The sequence below is a fragment of the Phacochoerus africanus genome, chromosome 4 (genome assembly GCF_016906955.1).
Source record: "Phacochoerus africanus isolate WHEZ1 chromosome 4, ROS_Pafr_v1, whole genome shotgun sequence".
In the NCBI taxonomy this organism is placed as follows: Eukaryota; Metazoa; Chordata; class Mammalia; order Artiodactyla; family Suidae; genus Phacochoerus; species Phacochoerus africanus.
Genome location: NC_062547.1, coordinates 91,858,735 through 91,883,138, shown reverse-complemented (window position 1 = coordinate 91,883,138; position 24,404 = coordinate 91,858,735). Strand labels below are relative to the sequence as shown.

Here is a 24,404-nt window from a genome sequence, read left to right as displayed (position 1 = left end):
TGTGTATCTTTTTTAATGAAGGTTTCGTCCAGATATATTCTTAGGAGTGGGATTGCTGGATGATATGGTAGTTCTATATTTAGTTTTCTCAGGAACCTCCATACTGTTTTCCATAGCGGCTGCGCCAATTTACATTCCCACCAACAGTGTAGGAGGGTTCCCTTTTCTCCACACCCTCTTCAGCATTTGTTATTTGTAAACATGTTAACAGTGACTGTTCTGACCAGTTTGAGATGGTATCTCATTATAGTTTTGATTTGCATTTCTCTCACAATTAATGATGTCAAGCATTTTTTCATCTACCTACATCTTATTCGGAGAAATGTCTATTTAGGTCTTCTGCCCATTTTTTGATAGGGTTATTTGTTTTGTTGTTGCTGAGTTGTATGAGTTGTTTATACTTTGGAGATTAGGCCCTCGTTTGTTGTATCATTTGCAAAGATTTTCTCCCATTCTGTGGAATGGATTAAGAGATGTGGTGCATATATATAACGGAAAACTACTCAGCCATAAAAAAAATAATAATAATAATGCCATTTGCCACACATGGATGCAACTGGAGATTTGCATACTAAGGGAAGTAAGTGAAAGAGAAAGACAAATACCTTATGATATCACTTACATGTGAAAATATAGCACAAATGAACCTATCTATAAAACAGAAACAGACTCACAGATAGTGAACATACTCGTGATTGCCAAGAGGGAGGGGGATGGGGAGGGGGGAGGGAGAGGGATGGACAGGGAGTTTGGGGTTGGTAGACGCAAACTACTACATTTAGAATAGATAATTAATGAGGTCCTACTGCACAGTATAGGGAACTATATCCAATCTCTTGGGAAAGAACATGATGGAAGATAGTTTGAGAAAAAGAATGTATATAAATACAACTGGGTTACTAGGCTGTACAGCAGAAATTGACACAACACTGTAAATCAACTATGATCTAATGAATAAAAAGAAAAGCACTATATCCAATAAATAAAGAGAGATTGTGAATTTATTTTTTTCAGAAAACACTTTTTAAAAAATTTTATTGAAGCATAGTTGATTTACGATGTTGTGTTAATTTCTACTATACAGCAAAATGATTCAGTTATACATATATATGCACTTTTTCATATTATTTCCCATTATGGTTTCTTTAAAGTTTTACTGAAATATAGTTGATTTACAAGATTGTAATAATTTCTGCTGTACAGATGTAATCCAGTTACACATATACACACATCCATTCTCTTTCAAGGGATTGTGAGTTTAAAATAGAAAAACCATTGAAAACATATCCTTGAAATGAGACGATTTCCACTTCTTGATGATTCTATTTGTAATGGTGTCTGCGTGCCCCCTTGCTTTACCTTGTTCCTGGAAAGCAGTGGAAATGACATTTGTCTGTTTGGCTCAGAGTTACTGAATGGTAATGAAGACAAAGGTGAAATAGGTAAAAGACATGTAAGTTAAGATAGGTACATTTCCTTATAAATTAAAATATGTATGACATACATTTTTTTATTTACTCATTTATATGGCTACATATGTATGACATACATTTTTTATTTACTCATTTATATGGCTACATTTTTTCACAATGGGTTTACACCTGGTTTACACCTGTCTGGGCTCAGTAACATTGCTAGTAAAGAGTTCCTGTTGTGGTTCAGCAGATTAAGAACCCGACAGAGTGTCCGTTAGGATATGGGTCCGATCCCTGGCCTCGCCTAGTGGGTTAAGGATCCAGTGTTGCTGCAAGCTTCAGCATAGAATGCAGATGCGATTTGGATCCAGTGTTGTAGCTGTTGGATAGCCTGTAGTTGTGTTAGGCTGGGTAGGCTGTAGCTGCAGTCCAATTTGACCCCTGGCCTGGGAATTTCCACATACCACAGGTATAGCTGTAAAAAGGAAAAAAAAAAAGAATATTGCTAGTAAAAAATAACACTCTATTTTTTCCTGCTTTTTGTTTTTTTTTAAAGACTAGAGAGGTAAATTTTAAAGTTTTCTTCCCTAGTACAATGTGGGTTATGAATAATTTTTGCCTTCTCTTGTCAAGTATCAAAAATTTGCTGACAAGTTTTAAATCTCCAAAATCTGCATATGATTATTTCTTTGTCCTCACTTTGCCTTGTCTTTTATCACAGAATCATTAACAAAGGGTCTTCATTAGCTTCAAATACTGAAAAGCTGATTAGATGGTTAATATTTCACTGAGATGTTTCCACGTAAACAAAACACCTTATTTTAAAGAATGAATAAAATAACAGCTATTTACAGACTGCCCGCAATACATTAAAATCAAAATGTGCTCCCCAACCAAGCTTTGGCCTCTTTTCTTACAACTATTTATTTGGTGTGCATATGTAATTGATTTAATTTAAAAAATTTAACACATAAGCAGTAAATGTAAGTGTTTCTAAGGGGGAAAATGTTGTGAGAGGGTCTCTGGGGGTAGTGGGATGACCCTCATTAGAGGGGGATGTGGAAGCGCTCTGTAGGCTGAGTCCTGAATACTTCTGAATAGTGATCAGAAGCCAGTCACATCAAAAGCCAGTTACATCAAAAGCCAGTTACATCAAAAGCATTCCAGGTAGGAAGACTGGGACATGCAAATTCTCTGGGATGAGAACAAATACGGTATTTTCAAACTAGAAAGATGCTAAAGCGATGGGTAGCCTGGTGTGGTTTAAGATGAGACTGGAAGAGGAGGCATAAGTGAGGCCATCATACTTTTTATGTGGCTCAGAATACGAGGTTCAGATTTTATTCTAAAAGTGCTTGAAAATAGTTGAAAGATTGTGAGCAAGGTGATGTGATATGATTTCCATGTACAAAAGACCATAGGACTACTGGATTATGGTGGGTCAAGACTAGAAGTGAGGAGAACTTTAGGAGGGTCTTACGGTAGTTGAGGCAAGAAATCATGGTGGTGGCAACCAAGATGGTAGCAGTGGAGGTAGATGGAGATGAACCAATTCAGAAAAAAAGAAAAGAAAGAAATGGAGGTAGACAAGACAGCAGTTGGTGATAGATGAGATTTAGGGAAAATGGGAAAGGGGCACATCAAACACACGTCCTAGATTTTGGCTTGAGCAAAAAGATGGATGACGGAGGCATAAAATGAATTGAGGGTGATTGGGAGAGCAAGTCTGGACAGGAGAGAGGGACTCAAGTCACCTGTTTGGCATCCAATAGCTGACCAGCAGGTAGTTGGATTTACTAGCTTGGTGCTTAGGAAAAAGTGCACTGCCAGAAAGTTTTGGAATCACCAGCCCATAAATATTTTTAGCCCATGAAACTAGATGACTCTATTTCTATTTCCTTCTGGAGCAGGAGGAAATGCAGATAGAGACAAGGAGATTGCCCTCATCTGAGCTTTGGAAACTCTCAGCATCACCAGATGGGGTGAAGGAGGATTCAGAAGCCACATACTCACTTCACAGTCTGAATCTTGATCAATGATCTATGGTACTTATTTTTTCTCATGTAACTTTCAAAGAACTTCAATTGGGCATTCCTTTGTGGTGCAGCAGAAATGAGTATCCATGAGGATGTGGGTTCGATCCCTGGCCTCACCACTCAGTGGGTTGGGGATCTGGCGTTGTTGTCGTGAGCTGTGGTGTAGGTCGCAGATGAGGCTCAGATCCCTCATTGCTATGGCTGTAGTGAAGGCCGGCAGCTGTAGCTCCAATTGGACCCCTAGCCTGGGAATTTCTGTAAGTCGCAGGTGAGGCCCTAAAAAGCAAAAAAAAAAAAAAGTAAAGAAAAAAAAAAGAATTTAGAAAAACTTAGTTAATTGCAACCATTGAAAAAGAGGAAATTTTTGCATTAAAATGTGCATTTCTGGCATTTGTTGAAAAATCCAAAGACCTGCTGTTTTTCAATCTGTATTCCTGTTGGACAGCATCTGTGGGAACCAGCACCTGCCCCACCTTTAACATGGAGCTTGTGTGCCACACAGTGGGAGGTCCACTCCACTCCCTGTTGTTCCAGGAACCCTGGTGTTCCCTTCACTTCCCTCAGCCATGCCCAGCCAGCCAATTATGTTCCACTTACCTTTCATTTCATTTCAGCACTAAACTTAATACTTGACACATTATACACTATTAATTCATGATTGCTGATTAAGATTCTTAAGAACATTTTTGCCTCCAGGATGACCCTGTGACAGTACTATCTTGATGTCTTTCATGCTAAGTGAAAACACTAACCACACGAATGTATAAAACCAACAGTGCTCTTTCTACAAATTACAGATAACTTGACCTTATGTTTCATCACAAAGTGGACAGAGGCTGAGCAGAGACAGGTAGACTTCTACCCCTTTACCACATAAAGACACATTTCCAGTAATTAGGGAGTATGTTGTTAATTACAGCCTAATGAAGAAGAAAGACACATGCTAATGTTTGTTTCCCCAGACCCTTTGAAAGAAGTCTGCATTACAGTTAAAATCCAGGCAAGTATGTCTCTACAAAGACTGTCATTCCCTATATTAGTGAAATCTTCAAATTTATTTTCTTATGCTATATTTCTTAATTTCTCTGTATCTGTGATAACTCACCTTGGTTTTTCTAAGTCTAAAATAATAGAAATAAAATGCTCTTTCTTTACCCATAAATCTTTGATAACATGGATAAATTTAATTTCTGAAAAATTATTAACAAGAGCAGACATCTCTGAGTTGTCAAAGCTAATATGGTTGTCTCTAGTTTGTGGACTTACTAATAGCAATAATACTGATAAATTAACATTCAAAACCACTTACTATGTGTGATGCACAATAGCAAATGCACTGCCTAAGCCACCTCATTTAGTCCTCACCATCATCCAGAATAAAGATAGTTATCCTCACTGAAGCTGAGAGAGGTTCCATCGCTTGCCCCCTGGTATATGGTTATCAAGTGGTAAAGCTGAGATTCAAACTTAGAGTGATTCTTGGGCTCCTGCCACACATAGGAACCACATAGCCTGCATTTCAGCATTCTCTTGAAAATTTTTGAGTGAAGCAGTGAGCAAAAATGGCTCCCATTTTATTCCATTCAACTGACATAACTATGTTCCAGAAGAAATCAAATCACTATGAAAAAAAGATTTGGACTTGGGCTTTGGAGAAACTTTTCCTATGGGCCACTGTGGTGATTCTTAAGAGGAGTTAGAGAAGCAAAGTGGGGGTGGCTGCTGCAACTACACACATTCCACCCCCACCCTCAAATGAAGACTGTCTGGAACCCCCAAGGAAACTGAAAAGGAGATAGGAAATTTTTGGCTTGAAAAGATAGAGGGTTTTTTAGAAAAGGCTCTAAGATGGTGATACAGAAATGAGCTCCTGTCCTGTTAAGAACCATTAAATTAGAAGCATCATCAAAAGTTGATGAGATGTGAATTTTCAGAAACCAGTACTTTCCAGGAAGTACCTTCTGCAAGAGCACAGGATAGAAGACAATGTAGAAGACAGAAGCTGGTTCGTACACCTCGTACATTTTGGACTCTCAGTAAATGTTTGTTAGTAAAAGTCAACAGTTACTGACACTCATGGTGTACTAGGCACAGGCTAAGTTCTCAGCGTATTGCTTCCATTAAGAACCCTGGGAAGAGGAGGCTTACCTCCATTATACTGATGAGGAAACTGAGAACTACAGCTTAAGTGACACAATGTGCTTAGCCAATAAACTATAGCTGCTGAGTTTTATTATACTATATATAATAAAGAATAATGGTGACTCAGTAGTTAACGAATCAGACTAGGAACCATGAGGTTGCAGGTTCAATCCCTGGCTTTGCTCAGTGGGTTAAGGCTCCGGCGTTGCCGTGAGCTGTGGTGTAGGTCGAAGACGTGGCTTGGATCTGGCATTGCTGTGGCTCTGGCATAGGCCAGTGGCTACAGTTCCATTGAGACCCCTAGGCTGGGAACCTCCATATGCCAATGGAATGGCCCTAGAAAAGGCAAAAAGACAAAAAGACAAAAAAAAAGAATGGAGAATAATGTAGATAATAATATAATATACATGAAATAATAATGAATGTGGAAAGACAAAAGCCCACAAAGAACTTAGTAAAACAGAACCAAACACCCTCACCACACTTTACTTCTTCCTTGTTAAAAAAGATGAAGAAAAAGGAATTAAAAAGAGACAATATTTTTCAAGACAGTAACACAGTTTTAAGTTCATATCTCAGAACACAGATTTTTAAACTGTGTTCACTGGACCTCCTAGTGCTATCTGGAGGCTCTTGATGCCCATTTCCAGTAGAGAAGTTTACCTTTTATATGGCAGAGTTTTGTCTAAGATATCCTTTGGGGGGAAAAATTTCCATTGTTCCTGAAAAACATTTTTTTTTCATATTGCTATGGATTACCTCCAGGCTATAAAATAGCACTAGAACTTATCCTCATTTTTACTGTGAAACTTGGATATGATAATAACATGGTACACATTCATGATCACCATCGGCCAAAATAACACCATGCTTTGATGTTGGGCAGTTTTCCCTCACAGAATCAACTTAGCTCTAAGGCAAGTGCTGGGCTCACCCACACAGGCCTAAAGCCCTATACCTGCCCAGCTTCAAGACCAAAGAACCTGGAGTCAACAACAGAGACATCAGTGGTTAAAGGACAGGGCATCGTACATGTCTGAAACAAGGTCCTGGAGCAACATCCCAGTATGTGTGGACTTGCATTGGTCTTCACTCCAGAGGGAGGGGAAGGTTATCAGTCATAGGGGGAATTGACGTCAGGTTGGCTCACCAGTTACCAGGGAAACCAGCAAAGGGGGACTACCCATCACTTTGCCTTTGATAAGCTATGGAAGCAGAGATGTTCTGATCTAAAGCCAGAACAACCCCTAACTGAGGCTTGGGGGCAAGTATGGCAGAAGGTCAATCATGCGAGTGGAGGTAGGTGAAGCAGGCACCGGTCTGGCAGGGGAAGTACCCACCACCTTGAGTGGCCTGACCACACAGCAATCAGATGGATGTGCTCAATACCTAAAAGAATGCTCCACAGCATGTCTCACATCAGATAAGGCAGGTCATATGCCTTTTAAGAAAACTGTGAAAACACAGTTTTAGGTAGTCTGGTTCAGCTGTAGATTGATAGGAAGTAACAGGGCATAAAGACTATAGAGAGCAGGCAGGCCCTGGTGGACAGTGGAGGGGTGTTGGGAGTGGGTTCTTGTAGACTGTGAGACCAAAAGGCAGGGTCTATTCCTGGTGAGAAATAGCAGTAATCTATTTCTGGGTTCTCTATTCTGTTCCATTGGTCTGTATGTTTGCTTTGGTGCCAAAAACAAGTACCACACTATCTTGATGACTGCGGCTTTGTAATATTGCCTGAAGTCTGGGAGAGTTATGGCTTCTGCTTGGTTTTTGTTCCTCAGAATTGTTTTGGCAATTCTGGGTCTTCTGCGGTTCCATATAAAATTTTGGATTGTTTGTTCTAGTTCTGTGAAAAATGTCCTGGGTAATTTGATAGGGATTGCATTGAATCTGTAGATTGCTTTGGGTAGTATGGCCTTTTTTACAGTATTAATTTTTCAAACCCAGGAGCATGGAATAGCTTTCCATTTCTTTACATCTTCTTTAATTTCCTTGATTAATGTTTTATAGTTCTCAGCATGTAAGTCTTTTACCTCCTTGGTCAAGAGTATTCCTAAGTATTTGATTTTTTGGGGTGTGATTTTAAAAGGTATTGTATTTTTGTATTCCTTTTCTAATATTTCATTGTTAGGATACAAAAATATGACCAATTTCTGAATGTTAATCTTATATCCTGCTACTTTGCTGAATTTGTTAATCAGTTAAACTATGGAAAACAGTATGGAGGTACCTTAGAAATCTATACATAGAACTACCCTATAACCCAGCAATCCTACTCTTGGGCATATATCCGGACAAAACTTTCCTTAAAAAAGACACATGCACCCACATGTTCATTGCAGCTCTATTCACAATTGCCAAGACATGGAAACAACCCAAATGTCCATCAACAGATGATTGGATTAGGAAGATGTGGTATATATATACAATGGAATACTACTCAGCCCTTAAAAAAGAACAAAATAATGCCATTTGCAGCAACATGGATGGACCTGGAGACTCTCATACTAAAGTGAAGTAAGTCAGAAAAAGAAAGACAAATACCATATGATATCACTTATATCTGGAATCTAATATATGGCACAAATGAACTTTTCCATAGAAAAGAAAATCATGGACTTGGTGAATAGACTTGTTGCCAAGGGGGAGGAGGAGGGAGTGGGGTGGATTGGGAGCTTGGGGTTAATAGATGCAAACTATTGCCTTTGGAATGGATTAGCAATGAGATCCTGCTGTGTAGCACTGGAAACTATGTCTAGTCACTTATGATGAAGCAGGATAATGTGAGAAAATAGAATGTATACATGTATGTGTAACTGGGTCACCATGCTGTATAGTAGAAAAAAAAATTGTATTGGAGAAATAACAATTAATATATATATATTGCAATAAATAAATACATAAAAGGGAAAAAAAAGGAATAAACAAGGACACTGAATTACACAAAAGCTAGCTTAAGCACTAATTTGAAACCAGGGTAAAACTTATTGGTTTTTGAGTTCCAAAAATTTTAGTGACAGGATGGTAGGTTTGAACATTTCTGTATTTCTTGATTTGCATTTTTTGAAGGCATTCCCATCTTGGCTCACCGGAAGTGAATCTGACTAGGAACCATGAGGTTGTGGGTTCGATCCCTGGTCTCACTCAGTGTGTTAAGGATCCGGCATTGCCATGAGCTGTGGTGTTGGTCACAGATGCGGCTCGGATCTGGCATTGCTGTGGCTGTGGTGTAGCCTGGAAGCTGTAGGTCCCATTTGAGCCCTAGCCTGGAAACCTCCATATGCCATGGGTGCAGCCCTAAAAAGCACACATACACAAAAAATTAAAAAACAACTTAATGAAAATCAGCACCTTTGTTACTGGTATCTTAAAGGAATTGAAAAAAAAAAAGAGAGAGAGATAAAACTCAACTTTTGAAGACCTGTTTAAAGATAAAACATTTTTATTAAAAGAGCTATAGGTCTTCTAAAAAGATAAACCTCCAGTGACAATGTTATACTGCAATGCTGGATACTAGTTTCTTATGTTTATTTTTAGAGACTAAAAAGTTTTCTATTTTGCCAATTAAATTCCCTCAACTATTTATTTTTATACTATTACAATTTAGTTCATGCATAGGTGATACATTCATATGGTTCAAAAAATATATTTTTTTTAAGTTTTATGGCCGCACCTGCAGCATATGGAAGTTCTTGAGCCAGGGGTGGAATCAAAGCGGTTGTTGCATCCTATACTACTGGATCCAAGCCACATCTGCAGCCTACACCTATTCAACCTACACCACAGCTGGTGGAGACACTGGATCCTTAATCCACTGGGCGAGGCCAGGAATCAAGCCTGCATCCTTCCAGAGACAACATCAGGTCCTTAACCTGCTGAGCCACAACAGAAACTCCCCAAAATTTTAAAATATGGAAGTGTACCCAGTGAAAATCTCCCAAGAGTTCTCCACCCAGACACCCACATTATGTTCCCACAGGCTACCACAGTTGCTTCTTACACAAATGGTAAGAAGCACAATACTCAAATGTTTTCAGGTGAAAGCAAAGATGGGCTAGGGACAAACCCAACAGAGTTCAAAACTCAAATCGTCTAGTTGAGGGCAGAGGGTAGAAATGGGTACTCCTTAAAGCTTCTTCCTTGCCCTCTTCAGGTTGGCCCTTCCTAAAGTGCTAAGTCAAAGAGGAGAGACTCAGAATCCTTGCATTCAGGAAAAGCTGGGGAAGAAAGTGAAGCTCCGTCTCTGACAAATTAAAAGCAATTGGCCCTCTGAAAGGACAGTAAAGGCTGGAGGGAGAGAGGAAAGGACCGTGGGGAGGGCTCTTATAAAAGTTTCTCATGCAAAGCTATTAACATCAGAATCATGACCAAATGATGGGAGCTTCTGATTCCAGTAAGCAACTTCAGAAACAATTAGGTTTATTCCAGTCCAAAGGAAACAAAATATGGTCATCTCTCAAGATCCACTGGGGATTGGTTCCAGGACCACCCTCGGATTCTAGACTCCTCAGATGCTCAAATCCCTATATAAAATGTCACAGTATTTGCACATAACCTACAAGCAACCTCCCCTTACTTTAAATATCTCCAGATAACTTATAATACCTAAAACAATGTAAATGTTATGTAAATAGTTGTAAATACAATGTAAATGCTATGTAAATAGTTGCTGGGCATGCAGCAAATCCAAGTTTTGCTTTTTGGAACTTTCTGGGATTTTTTTTTTTTTTTCAAATAGTTTCCATCCCTGATTCTTTGAATCCCCAAATGAGGAACTCACAGATATGGAGGACTGACTGTAATTATAAACAGTTAAAGGTTAATTAGTAAGATACTTAATTTTTTCCTAAATTATGTATCCTACCTAAATGTCATGTACACGCTATGAGATAAATGTTGACATTACATATTCTTTTTAAATGCTGTATCTTTAATGTGTTTATTTAGTTGTTTTTTAGAAAGCATTTTCATTTTAGAGCTGTATGATGGTCTAAAACAAGTGCAGGGATCCATGTCTACTGCCGTAGCTGAGCGCAGACTCTAGGCGGCACCAGTCTATTTCGGTCACGGATACTTACTACACCCCAGGGGCTATGCTGATGCTGGAGGAACATTTTAACAAGATGTGGAGCAGGGAGACACAGGGATTGTTTTCAGTAGACTGTGGCAAGCACAGTGATAAGGATACAAGTCCATCCTGGTTGCTCACCCTCCAGCAGGTTTGGCTACCCTAAAGGAAGTAACAGCTTCCAAAGTGTAGTCGTAACACATCCCAACCCACCCAAGTGATAACGAATGCCACGAAAATAAGGATCCTTTTTAAAAACTTTGTGCAGATTTTTCAAATGACTCATCATGGAACTGGTGCTTGCGAGTCTCCTGGCACTTTCGTGCCAGTTTGGAATGTAAGGGAGGAACTAGCTTTCTGTTTGGAGTGATGAAAAGCTATTGGAGGAGTTCTCACTGTGGTGCAGTGGGTTAGGGATCCTGCCTTGCCACAGCTGTGGCGTAGGTCACAGCTGTAGCTCAGAGTATATCCCTGACCCAGGAACTTCCATACGATGTGTGTGCAGCCAAAAAAAAATTATCGGAAATAGATATTAGAAAATAGACAAATACCATATGATATCACTTATAACTGGAATCTAATATCCAGCACAAATGAACATCTCCTCAGAAAAGAAAATCATGGACTTGGAGAAGAGACTTGTGGCTGCCTGATGGGAGGGGGAGGGAGTGGGAGGGATCGGGAGCTTGGGCTTATCAGACACAACTTAGAATAGATTTACAAGGAGATCCTGCTGAATAACATTGAGAACTTTGTCTAGATACTCATGTTGCAACAGAAGAAAGGGTGGGGGAAAAATGTAATTGTAATGTATACATGTAAGGATAACCTGACCCCCTTGCTGTACAGTGGGAAAATAAAAAATAAAAATAAATAAAAAAAAGACAAACTTTGATCCATAGCACTTTCTTTCTTTTTCTGTCACCTCGATTTGGCAATGAACCGCCCACCCCCTGAAAAATAATTATACTTTCAATAAAATTAAGAACAATAGGTAACAGTTCAATACTATACTTTTAAATTGTTTTTCTGCAAATGTTTTTGTCCTATTATTTAAAAGACTTCATCTAAATTACAGATTGATACAAAGACCAGTTGTTCCGTCATGCCATTGCTCTCATAATTTGGTGAAGCTGAATGATGTCCTCTAGGTTTCACAGCAGAATTTGTAAAATAATAATTAAACCCTGCTGTTTTCCCTGGAGACAACTGATGTCTTTGAAGGGCATTAAATTTTTCAAATCACTGTCACTGACACTCACTAATAGAAATAACGAAATTCCTGTAACTTACAAATTGAACTTTTAAAACATTTAGTCTTCCCAAAATAAGCACATATATGCTGCTTAGTTTTCTCTAATCTTCCATATTTTTCTTAAAAAAGAAAACAATCTGTGATAAACCATAATGGAAAAGAGCATTTTTTTAAAAGTATATATATATATATGTGTGTGTGTGTGTGTGTATAACTGAATCACTTTGCTGTACAGTAGAAATTAACACAACATTGTAAATCAACTATATTTCAATACAAAAAAAAAGATTCTAGAAAAAGAAAACAAGAAACACTCATTCTAATGATCAAAGTTTATTTTTATCTTTTGCATTTTATTTGCCTTACAACTGCCCTATAGATTGAACAGTTTTGACTTAAATATTAATATCAAACCGATCCTTTTTTTTCTTTCTTGTCTTTTTAGGGCCACACCTGCAGCATATGGAGGTTCCCAGACTGGGGATCTAATTAGAGCTATAGCCGCTGGCCTATGCCACAGCCCCAGCAATGCCAGATCCAAGCCGCATCTGACACCTACACCACAGCTCACCTCACAGCAACGCCAGATCCTTAACCCACTGAGTAAAGCCAGGAGTCGAAACTGCATCCTCATGGATGCTAGTCAGATTCCTTTCCACTGAGCCACAATGGGAACTCCTGGATCCAGGTTTTTGAATCTAATGATCAGATTCAAGATTGACTCCAGGCAAGATCATGCCAAGTTTTTGATCAACATTCTCGGTTCCATTTTCTGCTTCTTGTCCCTGGCCTCCCCCCTTTTCAGCTTAATGTGCTTCCTGGCTGATCCCTATCTTGACAACCTGCCATCAGAAGCAGAATAAGCATCTCAAGCTCAGTGGTCTTATGGCGTAGACCTGTCACTCAAAAAGCAAAGCCCTGCTAGAGTCTGCAACAGAACAAGTGCTCCTGATTCTCTGGCCAGGGCTCTTTTCCACATCTTACCTGTTCTGCAACAGGCCACTCCTACCAGCAGTGCTCAGTGCTCTATCATCTACAGTGCTGATCTTCTAAAAGCAAGTGAACTAAGGACTGTTCTAAAGGCCATGTTGGGGATTTAAGTTAAGGAACACTAGTGGTCCTCAGTTATGCAAAGTTTACACATTACACATCTTTCTTAGGGTTGTTTGAATTTCAGGCAGGCCTTCTGACATCTATTACCTCAACACCCCAGCTACCCCAAAAAGAAGAATAGTGAAAATTTATACATTCTGGTAGACTTGTTAGAAAAATTATTTTGTGGGAAGCCAGTGGATTTTTGGTGTCTATTCAGTTCTCAACATTATACCATACAAGACATCATCTATACACAATGCTGGAGTATAAATAACTAACTGGGGAAAAAAAAAAAAAAAAAACCAGAAGCTTTTCCTTCTAAAATACTATGGGATGATTTACAGTCAACCTCAGAGAAAAATTAGAAGCCTCAGTCCCTTATATAAGAGTTTTGATCTTCGCTTTAACTTTTTAATTTAAAAAACATGCGGGCCTCATATTCATTCTGGACAACCTTATGATTATGCTAAACCACACGATAATTTTCAAGTTTCCTACATAACACAGGTGGCATTTTATGTGTTATTTTACTCCACATGGTTCAAAACGTTATAAATCAGTGGATCCATGGAAGGTTAATATATGTCAAAAACTATACTCAATATCAGAGTATCATATATGAGGAACAGTGGGAAAAAAACTATGCAATAGCAGGTTAGCAGTGAGTGTACACTTACACTGGGTCCGTTATTATTCCAAGTGCTTTACGTATCTATTAGGTTAACTATACATAGTAGATGTTACTCTGCCTAATTCATATATAAGGAAATTGGGGCTTAGGGGTACACAACTTGCTCAAGGCTCCAAAGCTAGCACAAGTTCTAACCTTGTGAGGTTAAAGCTAGGTCTCTATCACATCAAAGCCCTTGTTCCTAACTAATGTAGGATCCCCTTAGCCCAGGACATTTGCACATTAGTTTTGTCTTGGAAGTAAAAATGCTTGAGAGAATCATGAAACCGTAACCTCTTAGAACTCTTGGGTCAGGTCTAAAGTCAAGGCCCAGGCTGGGAAGGCCCAGCTACAAGGCGTCCTCCCAAGGCGCTGTGCAGAGGGATGTTCCCTGGGGACTCGGGCATCACTGAGCAGATTTTGTCAACAGCACCTCTTCCTCCTCCCAGAAAGAAGACACTAGAAATATTTAGGTAGAACATGGGTTTGATTATGGGGGATATTGCACGGGGCATATTATATGTAGCATAGAGTTGGATAGATTTACCTTTTATGTCTTACAATTCTATGGTCCTAAATAAGAAGATAGACTCTAAAGGAAATTCCTAATGAGCTGGATTAGTTACTCATTTTAATTAAGCCCTTATCCTCTCATCTTATGATCTATTCAAAGTGGGGGCACTGATGTCTTTAAAAATGGTTAAACTTTTCAGTTTCTGAGGATTGGGGCTTACATAAATAAGTTCATTTTGTAATATTAATTTTATAAAAATATAACTACTCCATCTATTCTTGGACACTTCAAAATCCGAATCCTATGTATGCCATTAAATAACTAAGTTGTGAGGTCTGTCTGGAGCTGACTGGCTCCTCTTCCTGATGACCTGTGAACCTTCAATGATTCGTGACCAAGGTTTATTCAGGACCTTGGGTGTGAAGCACAAAAAGCTGCTTGAAAGGCAGCCTTGGCAGCCTTAGAAAGCCGTGTGTGGATGAGAAGTTGTGTGCATCCAGAAGTTCCCATATCACTTTCTCATTTTCAAAGCTTGCACATCCTCAAAAGACCTCATCAAGGTCAAAAGCACAACGAGCGAACCAGGGGAAGCCCCAGGGAAAGCCAAGATCTGAAAATAACAGCTGGCTTGCCAGAGCCTAGTGGCCCTGCTGACTTGGCAGGCCAGGAATATCACAGTGCTCTCAGGAAGGCAATAAAGTCCTTGGAGAAGGGAGGAGGGAAATGAAAGGGCAAGGCAAGGCAAGGTAGACATAAAGCGGTAAGATTCTGCGACACAAGGCACAGCAGAAAGTGGGAAAGCAAGGAGGGCAGTGGAAAAGAAGTTTAAGGAGATACACAGATAATTATTTGGTGAATTAGGAAATAAGTGTGACTTTGGATACACTTTTAACATTCAAGTTTTGAGGACAGATTTCAATACAGACTTATGGTATTAGAAAGCTCAGCTGGGAAGAGATCAGTTTACCTAGCTTGAATTTTTTTGGTTTATATTGATGAAATAGTCATGGTTCTTCTCAGTTCTCTTAGTCTTGTTTCTATAATTGTGATATTTAAATGTAGAAGAAAATAGAGTTTATGGTGAAATCTTAAAACTTCACATGACTACGGAGTCTTATAGCCAGTGTCTCACATGGATTATAAGGCACATCCCTCCTTTTTTCAGTGGCTTGAAAGACACGACTACCTTGTAGATGCCCTTGAGGTACCAGAGGTGCCATGTGATCACAGGCGGTCACTGTTCAATCATGAAGAAAAGTTTATCACTCCTTGCTACTCTTTGTCAGGTACCCTGTGTACATGGCATGTTTCATTTTATAAAAAAGTCTAAAAGCATGAATCATTCTTTTTTCTTTTTAATTACAGCAGAAAATGGCCCCCGTCTACTCGTGGAAGCAGAACAAGCCAAGGTGTTCTCACACCGAGGTGGCAATGTTACACTGCCGTGTAAATTTTTCCGAGACCCTACAGCATTTGGCTCAGGAACCCATAAAATCCGAATTAAGTGGACCAAGCTAACTTCAGATTACCTCAAGGAAGTGGACGTTTTTGTTTCCATGGGATACCACAAGAAAACCTATGGAGGCTACCACGGTAGAGTGTTTCTGAAAGGAGGCAGTGATAATGACGCTTCTCTGGTGATCACAGACCTTACCCTGGAAGATTATGGGAGATATAAGTGTGAGGTGATTGAAGGATTAGAAGATGATACAGCTGTGGTAGCATTAGATTTACAAGGTACGTATCTGTAAATCATGTTAAAATTAGAAATGATAATTAATCATTGCTTTTTTTTTTTCATGACACGTAATATCTACTGGTTATCATAGTGCTGATGTGCTAAACCAAAAGTCCACATAAAGCATGTTTTCCTGTTCTTTTGTATTTTGCACTGAACGATTCCAGCTCTCATATTTGAAATGTGCACACAATGGCTATATGCAAAATCGAAGCTATTGGAAGTAGAAACGTGCAGTGGAACTAAATTAACAATATTCAAAAACTGCCTTATGCCATTCAAAATTTAAATCTCATTACACAGTTATTAGGAGATTCATAGTGGAGGCTTTTTTTATGATGGTTCTAAAATTATCTGATTCAAAATAATGGCAAGTTTTGTGAAGGACATCTGCTAATTAAAATACATTTAATTTTATTCTGTAAAATAACTGTGAAAATTTAATTTAACAAAAAAGTAACCTCTAGATTTATGTAAATATTCTTACAAAGAAGTAATTTTTAAAAATAGTCCAGAGTCTCTTAGAAATTGATTACCAAATGGTCAAGGTATTTTGAAGGAAGTTTTATTTCTTAAATATGTGGGTTCAAAGACCAAAATGCATATAAATCTAAACAATAAAATGTGTCCATGCCATCTTGTTTCCCCTCTGCCCAAAGTCTACCCTCTATACTCCACAGGTGGGAAACTCCTTAGTTTCTCATGTGTCTCAAGACATTCATGAATCTCAGTGTTACTTTACATTGAAGGATGGAGTTTGACTCCTTAATAGAACACTGTCCTTCCTTATGCACATAAACTGTAAGTGTATGTTTACTAGAAGCTCCTTCCACATTCTAGGACAGATTTGCAGCTTTGGGAAAAATATCTATTTGGTGCACTAGCACATCACTGAAGATCTCACCCTCTGAATCCCACAGAGTACCAGCACATGCATGAGGATTTTGAGCTTTATGTATCTGATACATTGCACAATGCTGCAAAGTACATTTTTGTGGCCTTGTCTCTCTCAGTCACAGCTCCTGACTGCCTATCACCTTGTCTTTTTAAGTTTTTATTGATTCACTTCAACATCCATGAACATTGGCATTATTCAGGATGAAAGAAGTAGTTGGCTTAGAGAAGATGGTTAATCCTCAAATATTAATTGAGGATCACTTTCTTTTGTCAAAGGGGCATCAGGCAATGGACAGAGCCTGGAGCTAGTAATATCCAAATGCTTCTGTTGGTCCCAGCTCTGCCAGTATAAGTTTGGTAACCCGAGCAAGTTACTTATCCCTATTGTACTTTGGCTTCCTCATCTATGAATAATAAATTGAACTACCTTATCTGTTAAGTTACTTTTTCTTCTAGAAGTCTATGTTTCCATAAAAAAGTCTATGTTTATACCCCACAGTATTTCCTAAACTTAAAATAATTCATATGCTATATTTGTTATCTCCCTACATTTATTAAAATAAATTTTAAATAAATAGAAACCAGTCTAACTTGACAGAAATAGAAAGAAACCATGAAAATAGGTACAATGAATATAAGATATTTCTAAATTAGAACTGGATGCCTGCTTGCTGATGGCTTTGAGCATGAAGCAAGTTCTCCCTTTGTTGGAAAAAGAGATTTAGCATATGATAGAGGAAAATGCACTCTAGTGTCAAACTGAGACTTTGAGACACAATTAGAGATGCTGAGGGAGAACTACATAAGAAGAGTAATTTTTCCTTTCTAGTCCCTGCATCCTTCCAAATTCTCCATCTTTTTGGAACAGTTCTCTACCATATAACACATAATGCAAATGAGCCAAGTAAATGTGTCCAAGAAACCAATTTAATTGGTAAATATTTTTACAGATGTTGTTTTGGTAACATGAGAAACGAAAACTTCCAAATCTTGATTCCTTTCATTCAGCAATCTCATAGTCCATTAAGGATTCTAAGATACTTTCTAAAGTCAGTACTTTAAAATAAGGTAAGGACTGGGCAAAGTAAGTAGGTACAAACAAATTGCTCTAATCATTGCGCTATTTACTTTGCTCACTTTCAGTAATCCCCCTTAACAGCAGACTCTTAGGGAAAGCTCCTTTTTTAAGGTAACACGGCTAGGAGTGAGAGGTACAGCTGGCATTTGACACCAAGGGTAGTGAATGAAGCCTAGATGTTTATGTGCTATGATCTGGGGAGTTGCAGGAAGGAGAAAGTGTGTTGGGGAGAAGGGTGGAGGTTGCGGGAAGGCAGAGGTGTTTGGCAGCCACAGTTCTTCTGATGTTTTCTGAAGATTCTTAAAGGCCCCAACGTTATTGGGAAGTGACCTAGAGACTGTCCTTTAGATATAGTGTATAAATTGGGGTCCCCATGACAGTTTCAAATCCCCCTCACTGCAGAGAGCATTTTTCCATCTTTCTCATGTACTGCAGAAGCAGCCATTCACCAGAGGTTCTGCCTTGAAATAAATGGCATTTTCAATATTTAATATTACATATATGAATCCATTTCTGAACAACTGAAGAAAATAACAATCCTTTAAGAATAAAAGCAAAGACCAACTCTACCCTGAGCTCTCCCTTCTCCGCCAGCTATGATGTTCTAAGAACACTGTATACAGATTTCCATTATAATGCCAATCACATTTCATTTTGTAAATATTTGCAAAATTGTCTTCACGTGCTAAATAGGATCTACTTGAATGCAGTCAAATGCCAAAAACAAAGTCGACACTCAGTAAATAGTTTATAGGTGAGTCAGGTTTGCTACAATAAATTTATACTTTCAAATACAAGAGTCTGCACGCAATGGAGGGACTGTTGAAAGCATGCTAGAGGAAGAGACACTTGAGTTGGACCACAAAAGGGGGACCTGGTTCTTTCCAAGGATAGAGAACATGACAAAGCAGGAAAGACAGCATCACAGCTAGCAGGGAGGAACTCTTCAAAGGCCCAAATGTGAACAACGGATGCTACAGCTAGCATCCAGCTTGACTGCTTTAAGGCTCAGCTTGGCAATAGGATGGGATAAAAATTTTTAACTTTGATTACAACAAATTTTAAACACTTGGAAAAGTAGAAAAACTAGTGTAATGAATCTCCATACATCATCATTCAGCCTCAAAAAATGTCATGACATAGCCAATTATATCTTATTTTGCTTTATTCACACCTATTGTCACTGAATAATCTTCAAGAAAAACTCAGGATTTTATCTGTATATACTTCAACATGAGATACGAATTATATTTTAAAATAAAATTACAAAATTTTGGAAGATAGCCACAGTACCATTATAAAATAAAGTCTGAGAAATATTGACCGCTAATCTAAGGATGGGCATTGTGAGGAACTGGATAATTTCCACACAGTCTGGGATGGATTCTCCAGGTGCAGCAGTTATCTACATTAGAGTTTGAAGGCTATAATAAACCCCATGCAGCATGAGAAATACCTTGTGGTTACCATTTATTAGCTCTTATTCCAGGTTGTGACTTTTTTTCATTATCAATTACATCCTTACATGAAACCATCTACCAGTCAGGCAAGTTCCATTCAAGCTCCTTGTCAATCTTATAACATGCATATATAAGACCAGGGAAGCCTATCTTTTTTTTTTTTTTTGTCTTTTTAGGGCTGCAGTCCAAGGCATATGGAGGTTCCCAGGCTAGGGGTTGAATCAGAGCTGTAGCCGCCGGACTAGGCCACAGCCACAGCAACGCGGGATCCGAGCCGCGTCTGCAACCTACACCACAGCTCACGGCAACGCCGGATCGTTAACCCACTGAGCAAGGGCAGGGATAGAAGCCGAATCCTTACTGATACTAGTCACTGCTAAGCCATGATATGGGAACTCCAAGCCTATCATTTTAAATGTCATGATTAAGTTGCCTTTCTAACTGTAATTGTACAATGTCTTTAATCATATTGGCCCTTTAATACCAGATTAAATACTATGTCCTTCAAAGAATTTTTCCAATTAGGAAAAAGATCGTTCTTCCTTAAGATGCCAATAGTGTATGGTTTGTATATATAAGATTTTATTCTGTCTTGGATTCAGATACGTGCGTGTGTGTGTGCGTGTGTGTGTGTGTGTGTGTGTGTGTGTGTAATCATAGGCTCTTTTCAGGAAGAGGCCACACCACAAACTCAAGGTATCTTAGAATACTGAGCACAATGCCTTGCTCTCAGTTGTGATTTAAGAATTGTTTTTCAAATAACACTGATAAAAAAATTATAAACTCTTTTGAAAGACTGAGTTAGAATTAACTCTGGAAATGCAATTTTTTAATATATAGAATCTTGACTAGAGTAAAGCCCTCTGATTACTACTAATTACCCATACTATAGAAATAGAACCTAGCCAGAGGAAAGCCTTATATGAACACAGCAAGATATGAAGATATGAAGATATAGATATGAAAAACATGGTATTCGTTCTTCTAATCTTCCACTGTATTGGTCTTCCATTGATGAAAATAGGGCCAAATACACAAAAATACAGTCTGAGAACTTGAGAAACAGAGAACTAATTTTAGATATGTCCATAGTACTGAGAGGCACCATGAAAGGCACTGAGGAAGGTAAATTTGGGCTACATTATCTTTATTACTAAAAATATTTATTTTATGGAATGATTGAACTTTCCTTTAGTTTTATATGTACCATGACATGAAAACCTCAGAGTTCCCTGTGGGGCAGTGGGTTAAGGATCTGGCATTGTCACTGCAGTGGCGTGGGTCACTACTGTGCTGCAGGTTTTATCCCCAGCCCGAGAACTTCCATACGCCATGGGTATGGCCAAAAAAAAAAAAATACTTTCCATGTCTGACAGATTAATATTTTCCAACAACTAGGATAAATTGGACTATGCAATTAAAAGTCTTAAAAAATGTGTTTTTAAAACATATTTCGATTCACTACTCACATCATTTGATACTGTGGTGTGATATATCAGCCTTAATTAATCCCCTTGGTAGTGATGCATACCAGCCCTTCATGGAAAAGTAAAGAGCTTTTGATTACATTTTGACATATAAATATAAAATAATCATACTTGGAAAATAATAATACCCTTATTTCTCACCCATGAAAGCTTGTTTTCTTATTTTTGTAATGCCAGATGAAAGCAATCACCATTTGTTCCATAATTCAGCTGTAGGAATTGCATAGTTTTCCACAGAGCCAAGAAGGTTTCTGCAATTATGGTCTTAGATGTTGAAATCTTAACTAGCTGGAAGTAAAATAAGTAAATAAATACTAACAAACATGTAGTTCCAGAAATGCCCCTACTTGTACAAAACATCTGATTGTTGAAATGTGTGTACCAAATGTGTACAATGCAGTGAAACTTTTAAAACACTGGTGGAGACATAGAACTTGATCTTGATTTACTTGAAATGTGTTCTGTCCAGCATCATCAAACATTTATTAAAATATGCTAAGTAAATCTTTTGAGTTACTATAAGTTGACCATTTATTCTTACAATTGAAAAAGAGTGAAATTTTAATATAGGGTTTCACTTTGAGAAATGTTGCATAAAATTATGTTAAACTTGAAAGGAACTCAAAAATACATTACACTGGATTTGGAACTGAATCAAACATAACTCAATGGTTGATCAAGGACAAATTACTAGAGAAAAACTTTTCCCAGTACCTATGGGAGTCCACCAAAGGCAGTCTTTAGGTCTTTAAAATGAGTATAAAATATCCTACATACTCTGCTGTTACCATCTTGAGCCATTTGGGAAATGGAATTCAACCTGAAGAGTTGAATTTAGGTTTAGATACTTTGTGATTTTTCTCTCACATAAGGTCTAGCTGCCAAAGAAATCTCTACTGGATAAATTAAATATTTTCCTTTTCATCAGCTTTCCTGGGGGTGCTATAGCAAGAGGATGAAGGCTTGAGGGACAGGAGGCACTACAGCAGCTCCTTCCCAGCGCTGACTGGGTCCTTAGCTGGATGCCCGGGCACCCTGTCCTTCTTAGAAGGAGCTTTCTCTAGGCTTTCCCCACCCCCACTCCATCACGCAGGGGGGCAAAGACAACCCAGAGAGTCTTTTCCTCCCTACTTCTGGCTCTGATTCAGTGTACAGATCCCTCAGCCAAGAACCTGAGAAGGCAGGATGGGATCAGGAAGCCTTCCTGGATCTCTGCCTCTAGTGGACAGTGCCAGCTGGACTGCCCCTGGGGGACAAATGTGTCCTGCAGAGGCCTTCAGTGGACGCGACTTGATTTAGGCTATTGAAATTTCTTCTCGTAGAGTCTTCCAAGACAATTTATAAAGGAAAACATTTCCTGTGTACTGGTTATACTCTTCGCGAATTGTGCATCTGTCTTGAATAGGGTCTGCAGACTCATAAAGGAGCCCATTTGGTAAAATCCACCAAATTACTGTGTCAGTCGGACAATTCTTACATTCCACATAAAATATGAATTATTTCTAATAATATTAAAAAAAAACCCAAGGCAAAGCCTTGAATAATCACTTGAAATTGTCCTTTAGCAACAGTAGGGGAGACATTTTGATGCTGTGGTCCTTCATTAAGTCCAACAAAATGATACCATTTTGCTTTCTCATGATGTAACCCTTATCCTTTAAAGAAGCTGCAGAAGCCGTGAGAAAGCTCTATCACCTCCCATGATTATTTGACCAAAAGAAAGACTTTGGAAAGCTGTTGCAGCTTCCCAAAGTCAAGTGCCAAGACACAAAGTTTACAGTTACTGAGGGTTTCTGTCCTCTAAATTACTTAATTTTAATTCTTGGGCTTTACTTAATCAGCAGACATGCATTTTGTACCTACTTTGAACAAGACAACCGTCAGGAGGCTTTTCTTTTTCTATTTACAATAAACATGTTTTTAAAAGCTTAGTTTCAGTTTGCAATCTATGAATATGGAAGCTGAAAAACAGTATTGGAGATATTTAAAAATGAAAGCCCTTATTTTCATTGCACTGTTCAAGTATAGAAAAAAGTAAGAGTAAGAGCTACAAAAGTTCAAACAGGGAAGAGAGCCCACAGTGCTTTTTATGGAGGTGCTTCGCTATAAAAAACTAGCTTATTCGTGTGAAATAAGACTGCTTTACTAGGTTTTTGTTAGATGGGCAGAAGGTAGATTCTCAGGGAGGACTACATGGAAACTATAATCTGTGGATGAATCGTTCCAAAAAGGAGAATTGTGAGGCTTGAGCTGAGCTATTAGCAAAAGAGGTAAATCTCTGAAGTTCCCAGAAAGCATGGCTAATTGTGAGATGCTCAGAGCTGAGAGGTTCTTTGAAAAGAAATGGGACCATGAGAAAACAACTAAGTTGAACAAAAACTGCTACTTCATCTGATGGAGAGCCTACTATATCTTTCCCCATCAAGTGGGATCTGCTTACAGTTCTTACTTTTTGTGCCACTAACAATTCCTTGCCTTCTCCCTTGGCCAGGTGTGGTATTCCCCTATTTTCCACGACTGGGGCGCTACAACCTCAATTTTCATGAAGCACAGCAGGCTTGTCTGGACCAGGATGCTGTGATTGCCTCCTTCGACCAGCTGTATGATGCCTGGCGGGGTGGGCTGGACTGGTGCAATGCTGGCTGGCTCAGTGATGGGTCTGTGCAATATCCCATCACAAAACCGAGAGAACCCTGTGGAGGCCAGAACACAGTGCCCGGCGTCAGGAACTACGGGTTTTGGGACAAAGATAAAAGCAGATATGATGTTTTCTGTTTTACATCCAACTTCAATGGTAAGATATTAACCACACTGCCTCGTTTCCTATCCCACAGACCAATACGTACTAAGATACGACATTAAACTTTTAATCTTATCTACTTAAAAAAAAGCTTTGAAGTGTTGCTCCAGATGTAAGAAGTTCTTCAATGTCATAATTTTTAAAAATCCAGAGACATCGAGCAAAAGTACATATTTCCATCATCCTTAGGTTTTATTGCATCCAACTGTTATTATGAAACAGTTTGACTGTCATGTTGCAGGGAGTCTTTTTCTTCCTGCCCAAGATGCTGCTGCCATCATGTGCCCTCCATGAGATATAGATCTCTCCATTGAAATAAGGATGGCTTCTCTCCTTCTCTCAATTACAATGTCAGTTTATTCACAGATGATCGCCAAAGCTTGGGATAAACAGAAAGCTCAGGATAAAGAGAGCTTTGCAAGAAAATTAAGTAGAAATAGCACTGGAGGCAAAAACAGAAGGGAGAGATCCCAACCCTATCTTGCTCCATCCAGAACCAGTTATGCAATGTGTGGAACCTGGTGCAAAATGAAAATATGGGCACCTTGTTCAAAAATTAAGAATTTTAAAATGACGATAGCAGAGCATTAAATGAAGAGTGAGGCCTTGTGTTACTGTGCCGATGAGGCAAGCCTTGGCCCCACTATTTTGTGTTTTAGGTCTGGTGTCTTGCCCTGGGGAAAAAACAAGGGATCAGGGATCACAAACTTTCTGTAAAGGGTCAGACAGTAATTTATGGCTTTTTGGGC

At 38.8% G+C, this 24,404-nt stretch overlaps 1 protein-coding gene across 1 annotated transcript in view; it reads left to right on the top strand.

Annotated features, from left to right (window-relative positions):
• Positions 1-24,404, top strand: part of HAPLN1 (hyaluronan and proteoglycan link protein 1) — a 73,630-nt gene that overhangs the window by 47,574 nt on the left and 1,652 nt on the right. Inside the window, exons 3-4 of the mRNA XM_047774474.1 lie at positions 15,561-15,932; positions 23,347-23,649. Of these exons, the coding sequence (XP_047630430.1) occupies positions 15,561-15,932; positions 23,347-23,649 (675 nt within the window). The remainder of the gene's footprint in view (positions 1-15,560; positions 15,933-23,346; positions 23,650-24,404) is intronic.